Source organism: Aedes aegypti, chromosome 2 (genome assembly GCF_002204515.2).
Source record: "Aedes aegypti strain LVP_AGWG chromosome 2, AaegL5.0 Primary Assembly, whole genome shotgun sequence".
NCBI classification, from domain to species: domain Eukaryota; kingdom Metazoa; phylum Arthropoda; class Insecta; order Diptera; family Culicidae; genus Aedes; species Aedes aegypti.
Window position 1 is genome coordinate 105,656,325 of NC_035108.1, and position 27,646 is coordinate 105,683,970.

The 27,646-nt window shown below is 40.2% G+C and overlaps 2 protein-coding genes across 6 annotated transcripts in view; one reads left to right on the forward strand and one right to left on the reverse strand.

The window, feature by feature from the left end:
* Window positions 1-615: 615 nt before the first annotated feature.
* LOC5575244 (diacylglycerol kinase epsilon) lies at window positions 616-12,934 on the forward strand. Its single transcript, XM_021841851.1, has 4 exons — window positions 616-1,554; window positions 2,622-3,166; window positions 3,234-3,399; window positions 12,098-12,934. The coding sequence occupies exons 1-4, from the start codon at window positions 936-938 to the stop codon at window positions 12,385-12,387; spliced, it is 1,620 nt and encodes a 539-aa protein (XP_021697543.1). The 5' UTR covers window positions 616-935; the 3' UTR covers window positions 12,388-12,934.
* A 1,582-nt stretch (window positions 12,935-14,516) lies between these two features.
* The window catches only part of LOC5575243 (NAD kinase 2, mitochondrial), a 58,201-nt gene continuing 45,071 nt past the window's right edge, over window positions 14,517-27,646 (reverse strand). For all 5 annotated transcript variants that reach the window (XM_021841857.1, XM_021841855.1, XM_021841854.1 and 2 more), the window contains exon 5: window positions 14,517-14,930. In XM_021841857.1, coding sequence (XP_021697549.1) covers window positions 14,827-14,930 — 104 coding nt within the window. In that variant the 3' untranslated portion in view covers window positions 14,517-14,826. The remainder of the gene's footprint in view (window positions 14,931-27,646) is intronic.

A 27,646-nucleotide genomic window follows, 5' to 3' on the forward strand; every position in this document is an offset into this window, starting at 1 on the left:
TGATATGTAGAAATTTAACACATTTTAGGCCAAATAGAGACTCAAAATGGAGCGAAATTGTTTCCACATTTCAATCGTATATTTCTCAGTTTGTCGTTTTCCAACATGGGACTGTTGTGCAAAGAGGGGCAGTATAGCCCACCTAACGGGAGCCCAATTAAAACGAAGCCCACCTAAAGATAGTGCAACGAACGATATTCGACTGTACTGGCATTCTCGAATGCGTTTTAGGCGAAACCTTTAAAGATTTTTGAGTACAAGATAGCTAGCGAAATTGTAGGAGATGCGTATGGTATTCATGAGGAGTTTAAAACTAGGTTTATGAAATGTGAATTAAGGTGAAAAGGTTCAAGTTTGAGTATATTTTCTCCAATTGGGATTAAAAATTGTACATGGGAATTTAATTGCTTATTTTCTCATTGTTATTGATTTGTCAGATAGGCTTTTATCGCGAATCCCTCTCGAATTGTGGAACGGTTCACAGCCTGAATTAAATAAATCGCTTCTCCGTGTGGAAGATCAAAGAGGGTGACGAAACGTGGGTGTTGAATTCACCGAAGTGATGATGCACTTCACACAAACCCACCCCTGAAGTGGTAAACAAATCGTGTATGTCGACATAAGTAGTTTTGCGCATCAGCTGGCGGTGGGTGGCATGTCGAAAAAAAAAAACATAAAAGAATCCCCGCATAAATTAGTGTCCTTTTCACTGTCGTAAAATAACGTGTAATTTATGCATTTTCTCAAGCGGTTTACAATATCCGGAAAGTCGCGATTGAAACAGTGCCAAACAGGTGTGAATCTGTAGAAAAAAGTCGTGTAGTTGCGGAAGACGTTGAAGAAGAATAATTGTTTGCGTGGGTGAGGGACGCCGCCAAGGACGAATTCGTACGAATATTTCGTGGCGTGCATTTTCGCTTGCTGGTAGTGTTTCGATGTTCGAGTTTTCCTTCCACCTCTTCCTGGCGGTGATTCTGGTTCTGGGGAGCGTTTGGTGCGCCGGGCGGTACTTCCTGCGGGAAGATGTGGTCTACATTCCGGACGGCAAGCGGCGTCACGCGTGGAAGTCCGTCAAGTTTCAAAATCGGCCCTGCTTCTGTTCGATATGCGAAATGATGATGTCCTCGAATGGGGTCTTCTGCGAGAACTGCGGAGTTTGCTCGGACAATGGGTGCGTCCGGAAGGCGGATGTGGAGTTCCGGTGTAAGGAGTTGCGCATCCGGAGCCGAGCCGACGACGGGAAAGAGAGCAGGCATCTGTGGATAAAGGGGAATCTGCCACTGGGATCGGAATGCTGTGTTTGTGCGGAGGACATTGATCAGCTCAGTGAACCTGGGCTGTATGGCCAGAGGTGCGCCTGGTGCCAAAGAGCAGCGCACGATAAATGTTTCAGCGAGGTGTCCAAGACGTTGTGCGACTTTGGCGAGTTCAAAAGCATGATATTCCCACCCAAGTGCATTCTGGCCTCACGCTCCAAAGGGGCTCCGAAGGTGCACTTGACCGGAATCATTCCGCCGGAGTGGAAGGATCAATGGAAACCGCTCATTGTGGTTGGTAAGTAAATTGGCCGTAATTAATGCTATTTCTAATTGATTACAAAGTTGTTACGATTACGCGGTTTTCGCAAATTTCACGATTTTTGCGCCAATTTATGAATTTTGACCTTCCAGAGCTGGTAGGGTCAGTGTTCCCTTAGTGGACAGTCCCCTATAGTCGCACTAGTGGTTTTTTACGGCCGTTTTGCTATGAATCTTTTCAAAATATTTTTTGACATGAAGGTCAGGAGCTATTTATCTAAGTACCATTGATACACAGCTTGATTTTGTTCAAAAAATGATCGAAATAATTAGTTTTGCTTAAAATTTGAGCTTCCTTGCGCCTATAGTTAACCTATTGTTCCTATAGTAGCACTACTGAGAGAAACTATTGTTTATTATACGAAATAGTTAATGAATTAAGTACTTTTTTACATCAAACGAAAGCTTTTGATCCACACTTTGAAGGAAAAATATAAAAGCTTTGTAAAAATACGGTTTTGATTAGTATTTTGCCAACGCCGTGATGCTGGTGCTACTATAGGAACAGAAATTAGAAATAGTGCTACTATAGGCACATGTATTCCTATAGTGGCACAAGCGATAATAAATGCAAACATATGAATTTTCGCAGTTTTCATATTTTTCCCACAAAACCAAGATAAAAAGCTTTCAGACGATGTAAAAATAATGACACTAGCGTTATTTTTCGATTTTATACGAATATTTGTTCTTAGCTATGCGGCTATTGGTACATCGACCCTACCAGGTGTCAATGATGCATTTTGGGGAATTTAATAGAATCATCCTTAAGAATCAAACAAAATCCCTAAAAAAAAAACATTTATAAGAATAATTTTTGGGCGAAACATGGACTACTCTTGCAAATTGTAATAAAATTTGAAAACATTTCAATAAGTTTTATTAATGCTTTTCAAACAAGTTCTTCAATAATCCTTTTTTTTAAATATTAGCAACAAATCAAACAAATAAACATTGTTTGTACCACTTTCGGCTACCAGCTCTGCAATTGTTAATTCTAATTAATCGTTTAACATTAATTAATTGACATAAATCAATTTGCAGCTAATTCCAAATCCGGAAGCAGCGGATCGCTGGAAGTGGTGGCATCAATGCGCGGAATCCTACACCCACTGCAGGTGTTTGAGCTGGAATCACACGGTCCCCAGGAGGCGCTTCAGTGGGCAATCTACGCGGCGCCGGCAACGTGTCGAATTTTGGTAGCCGGAGGTGACGGCACAGTCGGATGGGTTCTGAACACGTTGCTCCAGATGAAGGTGGAACCCCTGCCGGAAGTGGCCATTCTACCGCTCGGAACCGGTAACGATCTTTCCCGAGTGCTTGGCTGGGGAGCTGAGGGCCCGGACACCTTCAATGCGATTGAATATCTCCGGAAGATCGAAAAGGCGGAACCGGTACAGCTGGATCGGTGGTTAATGGAGATTTCGGTGGTACATCAGAGTCGGTTTCACGTTCCTCGCTTCCATTATCGGAGAAGCGTCTTTGTCTACAATTATTTTAGCATTGGCGTTGACGCACTCGTGACCTTGAATTTCCACAAAGCGAGAGATAGTTCGTATTATTTATTTAGCAGCAGATTTATAAACAAGGTATGATTCTCTTCTTTCTAATAATAAGTTCAATCGTGCCAAGTCATCATGATCTTTTGTCTTGCAGGCTTTATATTTGTGCTACGGTACGCACCAGGTGGTTCAACAGGATTGTGTTGAGCTGGAGAAAAAGGTGGAACTGTACCTAGATGACGTCAAAATTGAACTACCGGAACTGCAATCCATCGTCGTACTTAACATCGATTCCTGGGGAGCCGGAGTGAAACTATGGGGTAAGTTGCTCTACGGTTCTCCTCAGATTGTTATTATCAGAAAAAATCTCCACATCTATGCTCACCCGTCGTTTTGGGGAAGATTCAAATATGACGTCCATCGTAGGGCTGGTAGCAAGTCACTTTTTAGTGACTTGGTCACTTTTTTCGACCTGGTCACTTAAAAGTCACTATTTCCAACAAAAAGTCACTAAAGTCACTTTTTTCAGAAAAATGGTCACTAAAGTCACTATTTTCGTGATCTGATGAAAACTAAATTTAAGGCTGGTTGAGCTTTTCAAACTCCATCAAAAAGAAATAGATATTTGTCATATATAAAGACAAATATAGTGTGATTGGGAAATGAAAGTGTCAAGAAAAATAGGGAATCCTGACTAGCTTTCTGGAAGTATTGAGGTGAATATTTCGTTAACATTTCCCATAACAAAAAATCTGAGAAAATTTATGTTGGAGATTTTGGCAAAACTTAGGGCAACTTCACCGGTGAACCAAATCACAAGTTTGGTCCAAATTTTTGAACCATGATAAAAAATGGAGTTTGAACCGATGTTGCAAATGAAGTTCCAATTTTATTTTATACCAGTTTTCTGGTCTATTTTCTTGGAATAGGCTAGCTTCATTTTTGGTCGGATTTGGACTAAGATTTGAGCTGTTCCAAATCTGGTTTGACATATGTTTGTTTACCAGTTCGGATTTTTGTCCCTGAAATAGCTTTGTAGTCTAGGAGGTGAGGGTGCAAAAGTTGAGTGATTTGAGAAGGAAAGTGAACATCAGGCTATTTCTCCGGGGAATTCTTTAGGAATTGCTGCATAATTCGTCCAAAAATTTCACCAAGAATTTATACGAGAATACATCGAAAGATTCCTCAACGAAGTCCTCCAACAGAGTCCTCCAGGAGCTCTTCCAGAAATTCTACCGAAGTTGTTCCGATAAGTCTAACAACATTTTTACCAGGCACTACTCCATGGATTCCCACCAGCAGTTTCCCCTAGTTTTTTTCTACGGGGGCTTCTTTCAGGAATTCATCCGCGGAATTGCTACAGTAATACCTCTGGGGATTTCCTCCAGGAATCCCTTCGGGTATTTCCATCAGAAATTTCTTCGTAGATTTCATCCAGAAATTCTTCCAGGATTTCCTTCAGAAAATCCTTTAAGGATTTCCGCCAGGAATTCTAAGAATTTGTTTCCAAGAGATCCTTTGGGAATTTTCGCCAGAAGTTTCTCAGAGGCATTCCAATAGCAATTCCACCGGATATTTTGTCCAGGAATTCTTCTACAAATTGCTTCGGGGATTTATTCCGATAATTTATCCGAGGATTTCCTCCAAAAGAATGCGAATTTAAACTGAATTTTCCGACCAAAATATTTTAATAAACATAAGCGAAAACCAGGAGCAATACCCGACAGACCTGCTGAATAAATTACTAGTGAATCTTCTGTAGTAATCTGCAGAGTCATCTGCAAAGTCCTCTGGAAGGCTAGAGACGGTTTGGAAAACAAAAAAAAAAATAAATAAATAAAAGAGTTTAAAAGCTTGTGCAGAATTTCAAATGTGAGTAATCATTTTCCTAGAAATCGTGCGAGAAATTATATTACAAATTCCAAAAAATAAAATATTTTATTTTTCTTCACTATATTTACTAACGAGATTTCTAATAAAATATACATTTTTTCATTCATTAATCCTTGCTATTGTTTTTACTCGACTTTGGCCAACTATTTTTTTTTTTTTATAAAAACGCGTTTTTACATTGCAAATTTAAATTGTCGAGTTCTGGGCTATCCCAACCTGTTCGTCGTGTACACTGTGCATGTAAATTTTTTACGGTGTTCGGTAGAAATTCATCGGAATCCGTAAAATTTCGACGGAGTTACGGTGTTTTATTTTACCGAACTGTTCAGCTGTTGAGATTACGGCGAAATTTACGGATTCCGGTAAAATAATTTAAGTTTTTTTTGTTCTTTATTAAGGTGATTTTTAGCGCATACGGCTAGTTCATCACCATTTGTCAGAAAAGCGCCAGAAAGGCTGCTTTTAATAAGGAGTTGTACAGACTTTCAAGCAGCATATCAAAATACAAATAAACTAATACAAAATTTGAAAAACTCGTTTTCGGTGAGATAAAATTAGTCGCCAGCAACAAGTTCAAGCTAAACATAATTGTTTCACACTAAACCGGGAATGGAGGGGAGGCAAGAACAAGGTAGAACTCTCCCAGAGGAAAGTCGAAACCCTCCACCGGCAGAGATACCCCGACTGCGGGAAAAAAGTAGAGGTAAGGTTATATTTGGGAGTATAGTCCTGAATCTTTCAGGAAACAGATGACAGCGTTGAGTGTAGTCGTATCGTTGCATAGGTTTTCCCGAATGCTCCCCGTTAGTCCATGGTTTCTACGATGAAATTCGTACTGAGGGCAGACGCATAGGAAATGTTCCACCTTGTTGTGTGTATTGCAAGTGGTGCAAATTCTGTGGAAAGGCAAGCCTTCCATGTTGTGCGATAAACGGGTGTATCCAGTCCGCAGTCGGGAGATGATCCGCTGTTCTTTTAATGAAATAACGTCGGTCCATGGTTGGGTATCTTGTTTGATCTTGCGTAGATGACAAGTGCTCTGCTGGGACCATTCGATTGCCCACTGCGCGTTGACGGACTTTGTTATCCATCTTTTGATGTCCTGAAGAGGAACCTTGTTCGTATACCTTGTTGACGCGTATCCTGCACCAGCGAGGCGATCAGCAGCTTTGTTTCCAGGTACACCACAATGTCCAGGGATCCACGCAAAGGTGGTATCAGGTGGGGCAAACCGTAAAATACCTTGAAGCCATGGAGGGGCGGGGCACTCGGACTGAAGAGCTGATACTAAACTAGCTGAGTCAGTAAGTATTAAGATGGGTTGTTCAGCAGGAGTAGTAGCTGCGATAAAAACGGCTGCGGCTTCGGCGGAAAAGATGGAACATAGTGGGGCGAGACTTAGGCTTCTCGAGACGTCAATTCCATAGATGCCGATTCCCACGCCACGGTTCGATAGGGAGCCATCAGTGTATCTGTGGAGGTGGTTTGGGTAGTTATTACGGAGCCATTCAATGACAGACGCTCGAAGTGTGATGGAGTTGTCACCGGCACGAAAACGGTCCTTGATTGTACTATCGTCTCCGTACCAATGAATCTTGGCCACTGGAGGGAGATCCACGTTGGCTACCGTACGAAGGATTCTGCACCCCTCGGAGAGGAGGAAGATCCTTTCATTTCCGGAGGTTTTCTCGGCGAAAGCAGCGGCTTTCTTGCAGATAGTTGCGGATATAACATGGCGGGAAGGAAGTATACCAGCTTCAGTGCATGCGGCGTCCGCCGGAGTACACGGTAACTGTCCCGAGATGATGCGAACGTAGGTATTGTACACTGGTGCGAGGGTTTGAAGCAGCCTTCCGGTAGCGATACACGTTAATTCCAGACCGTAGACTAGACGGCTGTCGATTATTGCGTGAGCAACTCGAAAACGTATGGCCCGATTGTTAGATCGATGTGGACGAGAGATTGTACGCACTAGGTTTAACCGAGTACGACAATTTGTTTTCACAGCCTCAAAATGTTGTTTGAATGTAAGCCTTCTATCGATTATGATTCCAAGGGTTTTGGCGGTCTTTTTCAGCGGAATGGGTTGACCTTGAATGGTGATGGGGGAACCGGTAATTCGATGTCCAGTGTTGCAAATATGACAGCGAATGCTTTTGGGTGCCGACAGAGTAAACCCCACCGACGAGGTCTATTTGACGACGGCGTTGACTGCAGCTTGAGCTTTAATTCTGGTGTGAACGGGTGTGCGGCCTGAAATTACCAGCAAGATATCATCAACGTATACGAAAATGTAAATCCCACTTGGGAGATTTTGGAAAACACCATTCATCGCCACAAGAAAAAGGGTACACACTTAAATTATTTCACCGACCTCAGTAAAATTTTTCGCCGAGAACCCAACAGCTGAGAGCTCGGTAAATTTTAACGCCGAATCTCGGTACTTATTTTACCGACATTTCGGCAATCCGAATTTTTTGCTGAGATCTCGGCGAACATTACCGAGATTCGGTAAACGTTTACCGAGATCTCGGTAAAAGTTTTACCGAGAATCGTCAAATTATTACCGAGATATCAGCTGTTGGGTTCTCGGCGAAACCGTTTAAGTGTGTAACTGCAATAACGGGGGTACGCCGGTCTCTTCGGCGAAAAGCTTGGATGTATTGTCACCAATCAGTACACGGAAAGTGCGATTGGATAAAAAGTTTTTGATGAAGTGGATGACGTGCCCGGACATTCCCCATTCCACAAGCTGTTTGAGTACCAGAGGAGTCCAGGTGCGGTTGAAGGCTTTGGAAAGGTCCAAGGAGATCACCTCAGTGTGCAGCCCTTCGGAATGTGTGTTATGAAGGATATCACCCAGAGAAGTAGCTGTTAGTCCCGTATCCAGCCCTAAAGGCGTGTTGTCGGCGGTCAAGATGGCCTGCAGCCTCCAGTTGTTGTTTAAGCCGTCTATTGACCATTCGTTCCATAATCTTAGAGAGACAGCTAGTGAGTGCAATCGGCCGGAAGCTTGATAGTCCACGAGTTGGATTGTTGGCTTTGGGTATAGGGACGACGAGGCTTTCTTGCCATTCAGTTGGAAAAGTGTCCGACAGCCAAATTTGGTTGAGAATTTCCAGGAGTTTGATTTTTCCGGGAAACGGCAGATTTTTTAGCAGCGGATATCCAATGCCATCAGATCCAGCTGATTTGCCTTTACTGCGGCCAAGAGCGAATTTTAATTCTTGGAGTGAGAAAGGTTCGTTGATGGCTGCACCTCTTGAATCGTATGGAACGGGGAAATTAAGAACAGAGTCTGTCGAGGGATTGTAACGGCGCTTAAAGAGGTCGTCGTAGCTATCAATAGCCGAGAGACTTGAAAAATATTGCCCAAGGGTATCGGCGACTGCAACGGGATCGGTGACTAATTTATCCGGCAATTGTACTGATAATAGAGCTAAGTTTCTTTTGCCACTCAGTGCGTTTACCAAGTTCCAAAGTTCCGCGGAAGTTTGTGAGGCGTTCATACCTTCCAGAAACTCTTCCCAACTAGTGCGTTTAGCGTTCCTGATAATTTGTCTGCATTGGATGTGTAACATTCGATAGCGATTAAGCATGCTTTCTTTCTCAGGGTGGTCTTGTGGCAGTCGATTTGCAGCACGAAGCGCTTTTCTTCTAGCCTTCACAGCTTTTCGCGTGTCATCCGTCCACCAACGAAGCGCTTTTCGTCCAAGCTTGTTGCTCGATCTGGGTACTGCAGCCTCAGCTAATTTGTGGATGAGTTCGTTAAAGTCCGGGATACTGGTGGGATCGGCAGCCCGAAGTGCTTCACGAACAGAAGCATTATATATCTCCCAGTCAGCACGTTCATACAACCATCTAGGACGACGAGTAGTGATCGGAGAGCTAGCAGCTATGGTGATCTGTATCGGATGATGATCACATCCGTGAAGATCAGGAATGGTGTGCCACTGAAGCTTAGGCAGAGTTGAGCGACTAACTACGGTGACGTCGATGGCGCTAGAGTAGTGACCATTGTAGAAAGTATCGGAGCCATCGTTGAGTACTACTAAGTCGAGTTCTTCGAAAAAATCGAGGAGAGTAGTCCCTCTACGGTCTGCACGATTTCCTCCTCAGCAGGGTGATGAGCGTTCATATCCCCCAGGCATATCACGGGCCCGGGAGCGGCTTCTAACAGGCTTTTTATTTGTTCGTGGAGATTCGGGAGCGCCCCACATGGAAAATATACGTTAATTACGGATATGTTCAGCGGACTTTGCAATCGAACACCCACGGCAGGGACATCGCTTCTGAGGTGTAGAAATTCAAATGGGATGGTACGTAGGACCCCAATGGCGACTGAGTGTCGAAAATTGTTTCCTCTTTTGATTGTCCATTCGTATTGACCTCGCAGGGACCGATTTAATTGCTCTGCAGTGACTTTGTTAACTTCTTGGAGGGCTAGGCACCAGGGCGGACTGGTCTGCGTGAGAAGTTCGAGGTCACCCAAGTTGTTCAGGAAACCATTGATGTTCCATTGAAGGATGAAGTTGGTGGGCCTTGGAAGAGACGGTGTGGGAAAATTGGTGTTGACGGTGAAAGAAAATGACACGTTAATCTGTGTGCAAAAACGGTTGGCCTCACTGGTTTGCGTACTAGAAGCTGGGGGACTTGATGAATGAGCCGAACAATTGACCGAACAAGACAGAGCCAGACCAGTGGCAGGTGGAGTTCGTCCACCCACCAAGGGCAAGGATGTCCCGACGGTAGGAAAAAAGGTGTTTATTTCGTCCGTACTTGTGCTATGCTCGGGTAAAGTTGGCTGATGGTTCTTGACTCCCACGCTGTCCTTCGGGGGACAGGGGTTGCCCCCTTTGTGCGTCCCGAGATCTAACGGCATAACGGTCTTGATTCCCTCGACGTCCTGAGGGGAATAGGTGTTCTCACCCTTGTCCGTCCCTCCTTCAGCTTCCCCCCGGCGCTGATTTAAGGTAAAATAATTTAAGTGTGTAGACAATAATGATTTATTAATAGTGATATAGTGGCGATTCCCTAACGTCAAATACATCTGTTCATGCATTTTAGCAACACATATGCGGTTTCAATCGTTTACTGTTTGTTCATAATCTAAGTACTGGATACCCCCGTTGATTTGACCACTTTTAATTTGATCACTTTTTAATTTGACCCCCGATTCATTCAGATAAAAAAAAATAATTAAACAGTCATGTAGCTCTAGGAAAGCTATGAAGACAAATGGAACGTTGTGAAACGAAACGCTGAATCTAAACAAAACAGCCAGAAGGCTTACCAGAAACACGGTTTCAAGTTTTTAAGTTCAAATGGTTTGCATGAGGTAAAATTAGCGTGGGTGCACGGTATGCAAAATTAGTCATTTTCAGGGTCAACAGAACAGATAAATCCCGTAGCCTCACGAGTTTTACTATATGATTGTTTTCAAAAATTCATTTGTAAGAACGTTCAGTTAAAATGTAGATATTAGTGTAATAATTGTTTATTTACAAGAAAGGGTTTTAATTTTACAGAAATTCTGCCACAAATTTTACTTTTGTTTCTATTTTATGCTTGTTTAAAATTTTTGATACGATAAGGTTTTTTTTTTCAAAATGTTCTAAAATTCATCCTTGCATTTAAGATTTAACTTCTTCAAATCTTAAATGCACCATCTTTTTGAGCAATCAAGTCTTATCCTGGACAGATAAATGTTAAGAAACATTTCCAATCATTACTGCTGTTCTTTACATTAATTTAGGGGGAGATCCCCCAGTACCGGACACTTAAGCCACTAAATTCAGAATTCGAAAAAAATTGATTCTATGGGCTCGTGTTACCCATTTATGATGAATATTATCATTTTTATAGTGTAAAAAAATAAATTTGAAAATATAAATATGAATTTTGACATTGTATTTTGATGATGTATTTTAGTACCAAATTAATCGACCTTGAAAGGTGGCACCCAATACCGGACACGATCTGGAAATGCCTCGAATTCTGTAAATTTGAATATCATTGAATGTGTACACTATAGGAATAGTTTATAATTACCAATTCAATGCATTTGCAACATTTACAAGAACAATTTGAGTTTTTCTTAGTTTACAAGATGCCTATCAAAAACCTCTTTCATATATGATGAAAAATAGCACATTTTACGATGTTGTTCTGAATGTTCATTCTTGTTAATTTTATTGCATGTTTGATACCATGATCGACATAACCCATGAAAATTAAAAGTTTTTTGAGACACTGATGCAATAATAACAAATATAGCATATAACAAATCAAGCTGTCCGAATCTGAGGGACAGGAGGTGCTTAATCAAAATTGTAATTTGTCCATATTTAGTTCAATTATGGTACAAAATACATTCATACTATCAAATTAGGCTTATGTCCGATCATGCTGGCGGGATCCAACGTATTTTTTCTTTTTGAAAATAATTACTAGAGAGGCTCAAAATTAAGGGGATACGTCAATTTTTTAAAGATTTTCAAACTTTTCTACTTTTTTAAAAAGGCATGCATATTTCAAGGATGTGTTATTCTACACAAACATTAGTCTACATAATAGCTTTCTTTTTTACTAATACACCATCTTGATTGAACCATGAGTTCTCAATGTTTCGACTTTGTCCGGTATTGGGTGCAGTCCGGCACTGGGGGATCTCCCCCTATCCATATATATATGTGCATTCGTAAATATCAAGATAGAACGTATTTTCGTTTCTGGTATATTTTAAGACTAATACTTCTAGTTTTGAAGTCACTTTTAGGTCACTTTTGGGTCACTATTTTGATCATTTTGGTCACTAAAGTCACTATTATTTTAACCTCCGACTGCTACCAGCTCTGCATCGTTTTTTTTTTCGAGATTTTGAACTGAAAACTTTTTTTGCACGGTACGCATCCCCCGTGCAAAAACAGAATCGGGTGTACTCTATCAAAAGAGCGTAATTTCAAAGCGAGCCCTGAAATTATTTTGAAAAATTTCACAGGGAAAGAAAACACAGACTTGATGAAGATTTCATTCTGTTCGTTATGATAATAGCGGTCTGGGGGAGTACCGTGCCGCCTAACCACCTAAAGAACCTAAATCTAATGTTTTCTCCCAACCCCACAGAGATGAGCAAGGACTCGCCGACCCACGGGGGCAGTAGCATGCGCGAGGTCCACAGCATTTCCGACGGCATTGTGGAGGTGTTCGGCGTGGTGTCATCGTTCCACATTGCTCAACTGCAGGTTGGCTTGAGCAGACCCGTTCGGCTGGGACAGGCCCGCCGTGTGAGGATCCGGTTGCACGGAACGCTCCCGGTGCAGGCCGATGGGGAACCGTGGATGCAGGCGCCCTGTGATATTAACATTGGCCACTGCGGCCAGGCTACGATGCTACGCAACGTTGTTAGCCAATGAGCAGAAGGGTGGGGATACGACGAAACGAAGGGTAAGTACCTACCCGTTAAGTCAAACCATCACGATATTCAACTTAATCGAACCCACGAATCTTTAGTCAGTCTCACCGAAGAATACATAGTTACATTATAGAGAGAAGCTTAATATACTATAACCCTTCCTAATAATACAAACTGCCCCGTAAAAGAGGCATTCGTTGAAACCAGGACTTTAAATTGATGAAGATTTATTTGAACGAACAATACTAAGCTTTTAGTTGCCAGCATTATCACTGTACTGTTAATTAGATGGTAAGTTGCAAACGGGAATTGTGAAACGAGGAATCTCAACCATGGCGAATCAAGATATTATACTATTGTGTGGAATTACTATGTGTACTAATCTGAAAAAGATCTGATAACAGCGTGCATTTCGCAATGTGCATTTTTACTTGTTGTTACGAACCAACGGCGTCGGACTATTTATATCTGTATTTGTATTTATAAATTATATGCAATAGACAAATTTATCAAAGAATACCAAATTGAATAAAAACTCCAGATACATATTTAGTTTCTCTACATTTTATATCACATTCTATTTCGAATTAGGCAGGGAAAGATCGGTTACATGAACGTTTTTGAAATAAAATCTTCATAACTCGAAAATCCGTATCTCGAGATCGAGCTATAAAACCAATGAGCTTCAAACATTCCACACCCATTCTGGTTGGTGGGTTCGTTTCTCGCTTCAGCAGTTGAAACAGGAATGTTTCTCGGCTGTGTACACCAGGGCTGGCCAACGTATGGCCCAATTTGTGCGGCTCGTGAGAGTTCGGAGAACCTTCTCAAAAGCCCTTTGACTGCTCTATCTAAAGCTCGTATATAGCAAAAGGTAAATTATTGCATCCTTTGGATATTCTTCACTTTTACTCTTTAATTGGAGTTTGAATATCCCACTACCTGCTCACGTAAGTCTAGTTTGCAAAATTCTGTTCGAGGTTCAGAACAAACTAAGTCATGTTTTCTCTTAAACGCAGTCTCAATAACATGCTGGATTTTCACTAAGTACTGGGCATTACATATACATAATTTTTTGAGGGACTTGACAGAATATATTCCAAAGGCTTGCAAACAATTCTCAAAGAATTCTAGATATTTGTTTACGTAATTTTTAATCAAAATTTTCATGGAATCTTTAGCATGATTCAACAGCAAAAAAAAAAATCACTGAATGTAAAACTCCATCGTTTTACGAACTGATCAATTTACGAACCCCTGTCGCAAATCTTTATCGAAGACATTTTAATTTTATATACAGTAATGTCCCGATTTTGTCAGCCCCATGCTGCATTTAGGGTTGACAAAATTTGGAAAGAGCTAGAATCGGGAAAAATAATTTGACTGGTCTCAAGTTTTATTTTTATGATTTTGTTAATATGAACATTGTTTTTTTACTACCATTTTCTATGTACAGTAATCCAAGGTAACATTTAAAAGTTTCTTGGACAATTATTAAGAATTTAAAATTTCAAAATTTCGGTCTTTAAATGGTTGAATCTAAGGTCATAATTGACTTTATGAACCCAATACTTCCAGTATGGACGTGTTGAGTCTAATTAAAATAAATATTAATTTTAGGCCGACAGAATCGGGCAAAAAAGGATGCTAAAATCAGGGGTAGACAAAATCGGGTCATTACTGTATAGCTGTTTCAGCGATATAATCGCCAGTTTCAAAACTTCGTTTCACAAAAGTTTTTTCCCAGTGATGAAGGGTCAATCCTTTTTTTGAATGTTCGTATATATTTCAGCCTAAATCTGAATTAAACTTTCTTTCCAATATAGCAAAAAATCCATCAAAGTTTTGGGAATTTATAACGATTTGGATTTGGGATCAATATAACCCCACGACACAGCCAATGTTACTTGTTTTAGCGTAGACAGAAGATTATCTGAGCTGTTTTTACCCGAAGAGAACCCGAGAAGATTCTCCACCATCGGGTTTCGAACCCACGACCCTCAGCATGGTCTTGTTGATAAGCCATACATGAAGTTAACGAAGAAAGTAGAAAAATCCTTATCTTAAACACTCTCGGTTTACTTCACAATGATTTTGGAAATTCTTTCCCTCAAGGAACAACAGACTTACCTCACTTTATACTTGTATATTTCAGCACTTTCGTTTGGTCGGCGGCGATAAATAAATGCATGATCCTCCATTTGTAAAATTACACTAACAATAACTTAAAAACATGATAATATGATAACGAAAAGGATATCAAAATGACGTCTAATCTTTTTTTTTCTATCAGTTGACTTGTGCACAATTGTTTTTTCCGACACGCGGAAAAAAAAATGTAATTGCATCTCGTATTAGCTAGCTGCTCAATCTCACCAGCAGTCTGTGTTGGTTGCACTTTCTGTACCTTAAACCCTATTAAGATGGATAAATCGTAGCTTCATTTCATGTCGATGGTCAGCAACGCGTCCTCCGGGTGCACCTCGAGTAGCGCCTTTGCTCCATCGTTGAAATTGTACGCAATACTGCCATCTATCACTAAGCCTGCGGAGAGAAATAATAAGTCATTAGCAAGATTCAGTTGTAAGAATAATCCAACATTATATTTCACATCGTACACTTCAGGTATAATTATCAGAACTCCAAGTTTAAAAGTGTTCCTTCAACATCTGGTGTTCCTTAAGGCAGCATTTTGGGACCAATATTATACAATATTCTCACATCTGACTTACCTGAGTTACCTCAGGGATGTCAAAAATCCTTGATTGCGGATGACACAGGCCTCTCTGCTAAAGGTGGAAGCCAGCGTGTCATCTGTAGTAGATTGCAGAAAGTTTGGATGTTTTTTCTTCATACTTGCAAAAACGGAAGATTTTTCATAATCCTTTCGAAACTCAACTAATAATATTCCTACATACACCAAAAGCTTGTAGTGGGGTTAAATCGATAGACCCCTTGTATTGAGTGTGCGCTAAGATACGAGAGAATAAATAAAATCAGTTCGTTTTTAACCTGTAAACCAATCGGTCGTTTTGTATTATTGCTTCGTCAAACTCTTGATATCACTAAGTCTCATCCCTAAATTGGTAACCCCGACGCGAGTTTCGACGCGATAAAACTCGTTTTAAAGAAAAATGCCGGATCAGTCAGATGAGATCGCCGCCGACCCCGGGACATCTAGCGTAGCCGTTCATGTAGCCGCTTCTGTAGCCGTAAAGCTTCCTGATTTTTGGCGGTCGGATCCCACCATGTGGTTTGCTCAGGCAGAGGCTCAGTTTGCCTTAGCGAATGTGGTACAGGATCAAACCAAATTCTACCATATTATCGCAAAGGTAGATCAATCGATTCTTTGCCACATATCCGATCTCGTTGCTAATCCTCCGCAGAACGACAAGTATTTAACCGTGAAGACTCGTCTCATTAAACGGTTTGAGGTGTCGCCCCAAGGCAAATTGGAGCAGTTATTGGGATCCTGTGATATGGGAGATCTGCGACCCACACACTTATTAGCTAAAATGCAGGAGTTAGCAACAGGATTGAACGTTAACGACGAGTTGCTAAAGATGTTGTTTTTACAAAGAATGCCAGGCAATGTAAAAGCAATACTCGCGATAAGTGACGGAAGTTTGGCTAAATTAGCAGAGATGGCTGACAAGATGATGGAGTCATCGGCTAGTGTATCCATGGTATCAATACACTCAGAACAACAAAAGCCACTCGAAGTAGCAGCTACTTCAAAACACTCAGACGGTTTCTCACCAAGCGATCTACAGGAACAGATCGATTTTTTATCAGCTGAAATTCGTAGGCTGAGAACACGATCGGCATCGAGAAGTCGCTCTGCTTCGAGGTCATCTAGCGCTACAGAAATTTGTTGGTATCATAAGAAATTTGGACGAAATGCTAACACTTGTCGACAGCCTTGTCGATATTCGGATAAAAAAAAACTAATTCCTCGTTCACCTGTATCGGCGGAGGTGAGCGGAGTAACAGAAAGTCGCCGTTTTCTGATCTTCGATCGTTCGAGTAACATCAAATTTTTAATAGACACTGGCTCAGATGTGTCTATTGTTCCTGCTACTAGTAAACAAAGACAACAGAAACCCGTTCCTATTCGACTTCACGCTGCTAATGGTAGCAGTATCAAAGTGTATGGTTCACGATACATCGATACGGACTTTGCACTTCGACGAAAGTTTTGCTGGAATTTTCTGATTGCTGATGTTCAAATAGCTATCATCGGGGCCGATTTTTTAGCAAATTTTGGATTACTAGTCGATCTTAAGAATCGTCGTCTCGTTGATGAAAAAACGGGATTACATACGTGTGGAGGTAGAGCAACATCATCAATATTCGGCGTGACTACGATTGGGCTTTGCCATCCGTTCCGCGATCTGCTGCAAGAATTTCGTGAGATAACAGTACCAACTACTACTGGAAGTGTTGCAAAACATGATGTGAAGCATTTCATTCAAACTAAGGGCCCTCCAGTTGCCTTTAAAGTTCGTCGTATGTCGCCGGATAAAGTGAATGCTGCCAAGAAGGAGTTTAAGTTGATGTGTGATCTTGGTGTGTGCCGTCCATCATCAAGCAGCTGGGCAAGCCCATTACACTGCGTGCCGAAAAAAGATGGGCAATGGCGTTTTGTTGGCGACTACCGTGCGTTAAACAAGGTATCCGTACCCGATCGTTATCCTGTACCGCACATACAAGATCTTTTGTATGCCTTTCAGGGGAAGTCTGTTTTTACTACTCTTGACTTGGTTCGAGCGTACCATCAAATTCCTGTGAATGAAGAAGACATCGAAAAAACCGCAGTGATCACTCCATTCGGATTATTTGAGTTCCCTCGTATGCAGTTCGGCCTTTGCAATGCCGGACAAACGTTTCAGCGCTTCATGCACAAGGTCCTAGGCGACCTGGATTTTGTGGTAGTGTACATAGACGATATATGTATCGCTTCTTCTAGTCAAGAAGAGCATAGGAGGCACGTGCGAATTGTCTTCGAACGCCTGCATGATCACGGCCTGGTAATCAACCTAGAAAAAAGTAAATTCGTTCAAGAGAAGGTGGATTTCTTAGGTTATTCGGTGAGTAGTACCGGAGTTCTACCCTTACCGGAACGCGTGAGGGCCGTGACGAATTTCCCTCTCCCGGTTACTGTGAAGGATTTGCGCCGTTTCTTGGCACTCGTAAATGGCTATAAGCGGTTCATTCCGCACGCATCTGCCATCCAGATTGAACTCCAAGCGCTTATTCCGGGGAACAAAAAGAATGACATGAGAAAAATATGTTGGACGGACACAACACGGTTAGCTTTCCATGAGTGCAAAAAATCCCTCTCGGACGCAACACTGCTGCATTATCCGGACTCCGCTAAGGCCCTTGCTCTTATGGTTGATGCTTCGAATACTGCGATAGGAGCAACACTTCAGCAGCTCGATGGGGATAATTGGCAGCCACTTGGATTCTTTTCGGAAAAATTGTCCAAAGCACAACGGAATTACTCGACGTTCGGACGTGAATTGACTGCAGCAAAAAAAGCCGTCCAATATTTTCGTTACCTTGTGGAGGGTAGGAAGTTGGTCATATTCACCGACCACAAACCGCTTACGTTTGCTATGGGTTCCAGCACCGATAATCGATTGCCACATGAACAAAGGTATTTGAATTATATTTCTAACTTTACTACCGATATTCGACATATTAGTGGTAGTAAAAATACCGTTGCAGACGCTCTATCTCGTGTGGCAGCAATTTCGACTCCATCGCTTATCGATTACGAGCAGTTGGCTATTGATCAAGCTGGCGATAGTGAGTTAGCATCATTGATAGCATCGGCTACATCATTGAAATTGGAACTTCGGCAAACTCCACTTACTCCTAAAGCGCTTTACTGTGATGTCTCCATTCCCGGAAAGGTACGTCCTTATGTTCCTAAACAGTATCGCCATCAAATTTTGCAGTATTTTCATGGTGTTTCGCATCCTGGAATTAGATCCACTCGTCGTTTGTTATCGGACAGATTTGTATGGACTTCCATGAACAAAGACGTTAGGACTCACGTCAAAAGTTGTATCGAGTGCCAGAAATCAAAAATTCATCGACACACGAAAGCAGCAATTCAAAGTTTCGAATTGCCTAAAGCACGATTCCGCCACGTACATATGGGTTTAGTTGGCCCGTTACCACCTTCTAATGGTAATCGCTATTTGCTCACGATCGTTGACAGGTTCACTCGATGGCCTGAAGCAATCCCTTTGGCTGATATGACAGCGGACACCGTGGCACGCGCGTTTTGTTCAACGTGGATTTCTCGGTTTGGAGTTCCGGAGAAAATAACAACCGATCAGGGCAGGCAGTTCGAATCATGTTTATTCCGTGAATTGTCCCAGATTATGGGATTCAAACATCTTCGGACCACAGCATATCATCCGCAGGCGAACGGTTTAGTTGAGCGTTTCCATAGAACGTTGAAAGCTGCTATTATGGCAGTTGATTCAAAACATTGGAGCGATCGTTTGCCGTTGATTTTGTTGGGTCTGCGTACATTATATAGAGAAGATTTGGATTGTTCGGTGGCGGATTTAGTCTACGGTCAAGCATTGCGTTTACCTGGTGAATATTTTGAATACTATCCGACAGAACTTCATCAAGCTGACTTCCTGGCACAATTACAAGAGACGATGGATCATCTACAACCACGTTCCCCTAATCACCATTCTAAGCCGTCCGTGTTTGTTCATCAAGATTTGGCCAAATGTTCCCATGTTTTCGTGCGAATCGACTCTGTTAAAAAACCACTCCAACGACCATATGAAGGGCCGTTCAAAGTATTGCAGAAACATGGAAAATTCATGGATGTTCAGATTCATGGGAAATCCCAACGAATTTCGATTGATCGTCTTAAACCAGTATTTGGTTTTAATGATTCTATTAGCGATTTTCCAATTCAAGACAAAAGTTTAAAAGTTACTCCATCAGGTCATAGGATTCGTTTTATGGTGTAACTGGGGAGAGTACTGTAGTGGGGTTAAATCGATAGACCCTTGTATTGAGTGTGCGCTAAGATACGAGAGAATAAATAAAATCAGTTCGTTTTTAACCTGTAAACCAATCGGTCGTTTTGTATTATTGCTTCGTCAAACTCTTGATATCACTTAGTCTCATCCCTAAAAGCTCTTTATTTGAAACCTTCTAGTAGACATTTTTTCACGACGAGAAATGCTTCGATAGATTGGCCAGAAGAAGTTAAGTATCTAGGGCTCATGTTAGATAAAAATTTTATTGAGAGCTTTCAAGCCAAATGTAACAAATATATAAACAAAATATAACAAATATATAATATAAACAGAATATCAAAGCTTTTGATCTTCAAACAATTTTTCAGGCCAGCCATGTTGTATGCTGTATCAATATGGACTAACTATTGTAATACCAGGAAGAAAGGTCTGCAGATTATTCAAATTAACATTTTGAAAATGATTCTGAAGCCTTTTCCCGGGTATAGTACTAATGAGTTAGAATATCCAATGTTTTAAAAACACCGAAACGTTAATGCTTCCAGTGGACGGTTATGTCCTTTGAAGGAAGCACCGCACTAGACAATGAACTAGCATGCAATGCCCAGTGGCACAGTCTGAAAACGTTCCGGACCGAAGCGGGAATCAAACCTACACTCCTTGGATCGATACGGCTAAATGCTTAGTGACACTAACCGCACGGCCATGACCCCCAGCCTAATGTTGAAACAGTGGAACAAATGCCAAATATTTTTTTTTAAATTTTAGATAAAAATCGTTGCAACCTTCTATTGCCACGAATAATGCGTTATATATTTAGGTTAAGTTAATTTAAAGTGTTTTTTCTCTTCGCTGATCTGCTGTTGAAATTGTGGCATGTGCTTCATTATTACTAGAGCCTTAAATATTACCTTAGAGATTCCACGCATTCCTTAGTAAACTATCGTTCAGATTTTTTTTAAGATTTCAACTAGGAATTTTTCTAAGGATACGTCCAGGAATTACTTCAGAGATTTCTTCTAAGATTTCTACAGGAATTACTTTGAAAAACTTCCCAAGCAAGCCTTCAAATATTTTTTCCAGGCATTCTTCCAAGGAAATGTCAACGAAATTTTTCAGAAATTATTAGACAAATTTTTGGAAAACTCCAGCAGATATTTCTAGTAAAATCAAAAGTAACCTCTGATAGAACTTCTGTTAATAGACCCTTGATGAACTCCTTTAAGGATGAAAGAACTCCTGGACTCTTGTGAAACTACTAAGATAATCATTGAAAAAAAAAACAATGTTTGCCTGAGGAATTACTGTGTGTTAGAGCTACAGGAGTTATACTTGGATGAAATGCTGGTGGAATACCTAGAGAAAGTACTAACGTATCATCACGAAGAATTCCAGGTCAAGTTTATTGAGGAATGGCTGGGGAAGAGTTCCTAATAGATTTCCTCGAAAAATTAAAGGAATCCATATAAAAATGCCTGGAAGACAAATTGCAGTGTTGGTAGCAAGTATTATTTTAGAGATTTGATGGCTATGTTAATGCAAGTACTTAAAAATCTGTAGTTAATTGAAGGTCTTTCTTCAACATATATGGTCTCTATAATAATTGTTTTCTCTTGCAGTGAATTTTGGTGCAAAATTCTAGTAGGTCCAAAGGAACCGCGATTATTCTACATCTTTTTCAGGAATTTCTGTTCAGATTCTTCGTGGAAAAGCTTCAGGAATTCTAATAATTTCTCCAGAATTTTTCTGCAATACTTTCAGCGACTCCCTCCCAAAAATTCATCTAGGGATTTCCCACAAATTCTCCTATAGGAACTCGTCCAGAAATTGTTCTAGGGATGTTTATAGGAATTTCTCTAGAATTTGCTTCAAAAAATTCAACGCAACTATCTCCAACTTCCCACAGGAAAAATTAACAAAAAAACGCAACGCAACTTTCCACAGGGATTACTCTGATTATTGTTCAAAAACTATAGGTACCAGGATTTCGTCCAGAGATTTAACACTAGCTCTTGCACGGAGCTCTACTGTAGAGTTCTATTGTCTATTGTCAATTTTTCAAAGATTTCTACAGAAGTTCTTGCAAAAAAAAAAAATCATAAGAGGGGTTTGAAGAAATTCGTATAGAGAGAATTTCCTACAACGATTTTAGTTTTTACTTTCAGTCATTTATATATGGATCTTCTTCTTCTTTCTGGCATTACGTCCCCACTGGGACAGAGCCTGCTTCTCAGCTTAGTGTTCTTATGAGCACTTCCACAGTTATTAACTGAGACCTTACTGTGCCAATGACCATTTTTGCATGTGTATATCGTGTGGCAGGTACGATGATACTCTATGCCCTGGGAAGCCGAGAAAATGTCCAACCCGAAAAGATCCTCGACCGGCGGGATTCGAACCCACGACCCTCAGCTTGGTCTTGCTGAATAGCTGCGCGTTTACCGCTACGGCTATCTAGCCGTATGGATTTCTTCAAGAATTCATCAACGGTCTCTCCCACGACTTGCTCCTAAATTCCACCAGTTTCTCCAGAAGTTTCTCTAGTAATTTTTCCAAATTTGTATCCATGGACTACTCCTGCAGCTCTTCCAAACCTTCTTCTTCTTGGCATTAACGTCCCCACTGGGACAGAGCCTGCGTCTCAGGTTAGTGTTCTTATGAGCACTTCCACAGTTATTAACTGAGAGCTTTCTATGCCAAAGTTGCCATTTTCGCATTCGTATATCGTGTGGCAGGTACGATGATACTCTATGCCCAGGGAAGTCAAGGAAATTTCCATTACGAAAAGATCCTGGACCGACCGGGAATTGAACCCAGACACCTTCAGCATGGCTTTGCTTTGTAGCCGCGGACTCTAACCACTCGGCTAAGGAAGGCCCCCTCTTCCAAACCTATCTCGAGTAATTCCTCAAGAAATATATTCATGGATTCCTCAAAATTTCATCGTTAGCCTCCTCGGCAAATACTACAGCATTTATTTCAATAGTTCCAAACTTCTTCAGGGATTCCATCAGAGAGTCCCACTAGTTATTACCCAGGGATAATTTTTTTTTTCTTAGAATATATGTTAGCAATTTATCTAGAAAATCTACCAAAAGAAGAATCTTAGAAGACTAGGAGTTTTTTTCAGATATCCTAGCCGGTGCTTATTAATAATTTCTACTTAAATTTTATCAAAGATTACTATACGATTTCATCGAACACCCACCGGTTTTTTTATGAGTTTCTTCAATAATTACAAAAATGTCCTTCACAATTCTCCGGAGACATTTTAATCTAATCTAATCTAAGCGCTTGCACAGCAAATATTGAAAAGCATCCTGAAAATACCTTAATTATTTAAGATATTTTCTTGTCAGTATTAATATTTGCAGAATATCGGCGATATGATATAAATATTAAAATGGCCAGGCCCACTGTGCAGACTTTGGGGTTGAAGGCAATTGAAAAAATCATGACGATAAGGTTATTCACGCATGAATAAACTGATAGACAAAAAAAATTCAATTCAAGAAAGAAGAAACGGGGACAACCGTACCAACCGTTTCAATTCAGTGTTAAAGGTAAAATCGTTGGGAGTGGCATTGCTAAGAAAGTTAATGCACACTCCATTGTTGTTCTCCTGGGATGGGACATAGGCATTTCTTCCTCATGTCCTGGCTCTAGAGCCTTGGTTTAAGCGCCTTTGCTCGCTCTCTGAAACGAGAAGAAAATTTATTTTGCCCCAAACCCGCTATAGAGGAACCCGCTGTACAGGAACTGTTTCCCATGAATTCATTATGTGCGCAATTTGACCAAAAACTATAATATTGAGTATTTAAAACGATCTCACCAGATGTAGTGTACCAACGTTTGTTGTTTTTATATCCCCGGATTTGCATTCCGCTGTTCCCAGCAATGCTTGCATGTTGAGTTTTCACAATCAACGCTAGCTTCTCGGTGGTCAGCAAATGAAGCATTTTTCGTTTCTCGTAGTCTTGTGTATTGTATGTATGCGGACGCTAGACCGACACTTCTTGTCCATAAGCCATAGTCACTTCCTCCGATTGAACTCGGGCTCGCACACACAAAAGTTCGCCGTTTTTGGAAGTAGCAGCATCATTGCTTGAAAAATCTTCTCAGTATCAACACTACTACCGGATGCATACACTTTATAACGTAATGAATGCAGCAATAACTAAATATAAAATAACCGTAAATTCACAATTCTCTGGAGACATTTTAGGAAAAAAAATCCTAGATAAATTCTTTGAGAATTTCCTAGTTAAATTTCTGGAGGGCTTCTTAAACGAGTTTTAGGAAAGATCTCTGAAATAATTCCTGAAGATATTGCTGGTTGGATCTTAAAGAAATCCTGATCGACAATTTCGGAGGAAACACCAAGAAATCAGTGGAGACATCTCTTAAAAATACTGCTTGAATCTTGGACGAAATCCTGAGAAAATTGATGCTGAAATTCTGGAGGAGTTATTACCTTTTTGAGAAATTTGTGACAGAACCTTTGAAAGAATTCCTGAAAAAAAAAACTGCTGAAATGTCTGGAATAATTTCTGGGGTTACCCCGTAAAATTTCTAAGAGTTCAATTCTAGAAGACATCTGGAACGACATGCTTGGAGGATTTTCTTAGGAATCCATAAAAAGAATACTATATGAACCCTTGACAAAATCTTAGGAGTAACTCCTGAAGGAAACCTTTGGCAAATAGGTACCTGAATTAGTTTCTGATAAAAAAGCAATTTACACCGACTTCTGCCAAAGGCTGCACAGACTGAACGATCACTAACATTAGGCAACGGACAACATAAAAATCCTGGAATGCAACGAAACCTACTTGTAATTAACCCGTTAACGCCCAAGGTATCTCACAATTGGAATTCAGCTCCGATTTTGTTACTCATAGTCGTATTCCCATAAATTAAACTTTATTTCACCAAAAAATTTCAAGTCTATGGTGGGGATCCAAACAAATTCTTGAAAGTGTGTCGTCCATATCTACTGCCCATAACTGCATATTTGTAACATTCGACAAAAGTAGGCATTGAGTAAATGGAATACTAAGTGTGCATTTTGTGGCAGTGTGGGAGGAAACTAAAATTTCTAAAAATTACCAGGAACTCAAAAATGCTTATTTGAGGCTGATATTTTGTACAACTCATATTGCATACTAGGTGAATTGTCAGAAAATAATTCTGATAGAAATTTCATTGCTATCACATTACGAGGCTCATTTATAATCTCAGTGTGACTGTTATGCGGTTATAATTACCAATGTGACAAAACAACTTGGTATTTTTTTCGAATTTTCTAGAACAATCTCACAGATTTCAGTAAGTTGATCGAAAGTATTTATCATTTGATGACTCTCCATGGTATTAACTCCATTTTGTCAAAAATGTCGAATGTGACTGTTTTGCAGTTATGGGCAGTCTAGCTGTTCTATAAGTTTATTTTCGAGATTAATCAAATATATTTTCATGCAGTTCGACCCATTACAATGTAAACAAGTTGGAAAAAACTGCTGGTGAGGGGTAATCCATAAATTACGTCACGTACAGAAGAGGAAGGTGAGGTGAAGAAACGTGACTACCCATATAAAAATTGGAATCCATACAAAAAGTGTGATACAGAGGAAAATTGAGGAGGATGAATATGGCAAAACTTTGCGTGACGTAATTTATGGACGTACCCTGATAAAGAAATTGCAACATAAAGAATAAAAATTTCAGAGGCGAAAGGTGCATGCCAGAACTAAATCATTTAGTGACTTTAATTCAATTTTCCTGCTCTACACACTCAATCACGATTTGCTTGTTCGGTAATTTTTAATACTGGGTATGAATTGTAAATCATAAAAAATACCGAACTTTCAGCTTTTTGATTGAAAACTTCTGATGTTCAGTAATAATTTTTACTTTTTACTGAACTACGGTAGCTGTCAGACCCAATTTTGCTACATTACCGAACAGGCCGAAAAGTCAGTAAAAACAATTACCGACTATTCAGTAGATGATGTTTTTTACTGACTTGTCGTTAAGGGGACACGGGAGACCGTGTTATTTTCCCTATCTTTCGTCTCACTCTAACAATAATCATCAAAACTTTGTGGAAGCAAATCTCGAGTTTTAGTGAACCGATGAAGCTGAAAATTTATCGGGTTGTGCACTACATATATAGAATCATAGTGATACATTTTTGCATCGATATATGGAGTGGTTCTTGAGATTTGCTTCTCGAAATGGATAGGGTGATTTTGATGACGTCCCGTGCGGCCTTAAAATCAAATCAAAACAAATAGATGCGCATGCGGGAAAGTGTCAAATGAGAATCTCCTGCTGTAAAATCGTCCTGCGCCGGGAGACACGGCTATGGCAACCAAACTGTTCCTGCACCTATTTTGCGCTTTTTCGTGGTAAGTAGTCGAAATTTAGTGAGAAACTTAATCATTTTAAACAACCAAAAGGCTCCGCTAAGGACGATTTAACTGCTTACGTTGGTAAATTCGGTTGGTTTCCATACAAGAGTTAAATTCATCTGCATTATTGAGTTTGCCTCTTGTATGCAAATCAATCAAATAATGATTTTGTCACACATTTTTCGATTGCTTCCACTGAGATATGAGCATACCGTAGATGTTTATTCGCACGAAAAATGCATGTCGATGTCCATGTTCATGTCGGTTGGGTTTTAATTTGTATTGATTTCTAAAAAAACAGAATCCGGAGAAGCAAAGCATGAAGCACTGGAAACTGGAAAGCCAGTAAAAAACGCTCTACAATTTTACTGACTAAGTCAGTAATTTCCATCAATCAAAACATATTTTGGTTTACTGGGTTTTTTTCGGTAATCGTAAAAATTACCGAAAAAACCGTAGTTCCAAAACCCAGTAAAATTTTACTGGGGTCGGTAATCTGAATTGGCTGTGTACCACGTAAGTAAGATACAGATATACAAACATTTTCATACATGTACATGTACTATTGTACTTATATGCACACTTAAGCCATTTATACCAAAAACAAAATAAAATCTTACATCAAATATATTGATTTAGAAAAAAACCTACAGATGTTTCAGAATAGTCTTCAAAAAGATTATATAAAACTTGCCAGCTGGTTCAAGTTATTAGCATACAATGTGACTCTGATCTGACAGTGATCGAAATTTATATTGGGCAATATCAGAATTTCGTTAGTGCTGATTAAAAGCTAGTCCTTCAGTCCAATGACAGTCGGCTTTTTGTGAATATTTGAAGCCAACATTATTCGGCTATAATGTTTAAGTATCACTGATGCATATAATCTTATTCACCGATAGAGCCGAATCCACGCGGTCCAAGATTTTTGACACTAGAGCTGGCCAGAATACCTGGGGAGCATACGGAAGCGTGCCCGCTCAAATGTCACAATTTTTGGACCGAGTGAGTTCAGCAAGGAAGGCTCTTTACTGCTACCTCAACGCGTCGCTGGTTCTAAAAGGTAAACAGCCATACAAAACTACGACCAAACAATGGCGGAGGCGTAATCAACTTTCTCGAAAACATTCATTTTGGGAATTAAGTAGAATTTTCTTATTAAATTGGCAACAACGCACTGCAGTAGCGCGTAGTAAATAACTGCTTGCAAACAATATCTTTCAAGCGCATTTATTACCTGTAATTTTGCGAATAATAATTTTAACTTTTCCACGTTTAAGTCATAAAACTGGTTCTGGACTTAGGTTGGCGGCTATTCAATTTTACTCTCATTTGACAGCCGCCCTTCACCATTGGAGTTCAGTTCATAGATGAATAAGTAAATTTGTCGTTTTTTCGTTCTTCACTCCCTTCAAAAGATCAAAGGATCTAAATGGTGTCAAGGTTCATCTAAAAATGTAAGGAGCATTGCATCCGCAATAAGCGATTCGCACATAAAAGCAATTCCCAGCTTATATGTTTTTTTTTTTTGCGAAAATATCTCCTTTAGATGATCATCGTTTTCGAAGATACCAAATTTTTCATCACTGGACTTCAATCATGAGAATGACTTCCGAACTAAGAAGGTTTTAGGCGAATAGCTTTCTTTGGATTTAATCAGTGGACTGATATATAAGCGAAAAAAATGTATGCCCAGTAGTGACATTTAGGTGATTTCCAAAGTAATAAGTTTCCAGGCAAATAGGTCTCATTCAGTTCTCCAACTTTGTCAAAAACACTAACTTTGTATCCAATCTCTAGATTGAGATAAAAGCAAATAATGTGT

Excerpts from the sequence above, each read along its gene's own strand:
- LOC5575244 (XM_021841851.1), top strand. The coding sequence starts at position 936 with ATGTTCGAGTTTTCCTTCCACCTCTTCCTGGCGGTGATTCTGGTTCTG. Across the intron at positions 1,555-2,621 it reads GAAACCGCTCATTGTGGTTG|CTAATTCCAAATCCGGAAGC; the intron begins GTAAGTAAATTG and ends ATCAATTTGCAG. Across the intron at positions 3,400-12,097 it reads AGCCGGAGTGAAACTATGGG|AGATGAGCAAGGACTCGCCG; the intron begins GTAAGTTGCTCT and ends CCAACCCCACAG.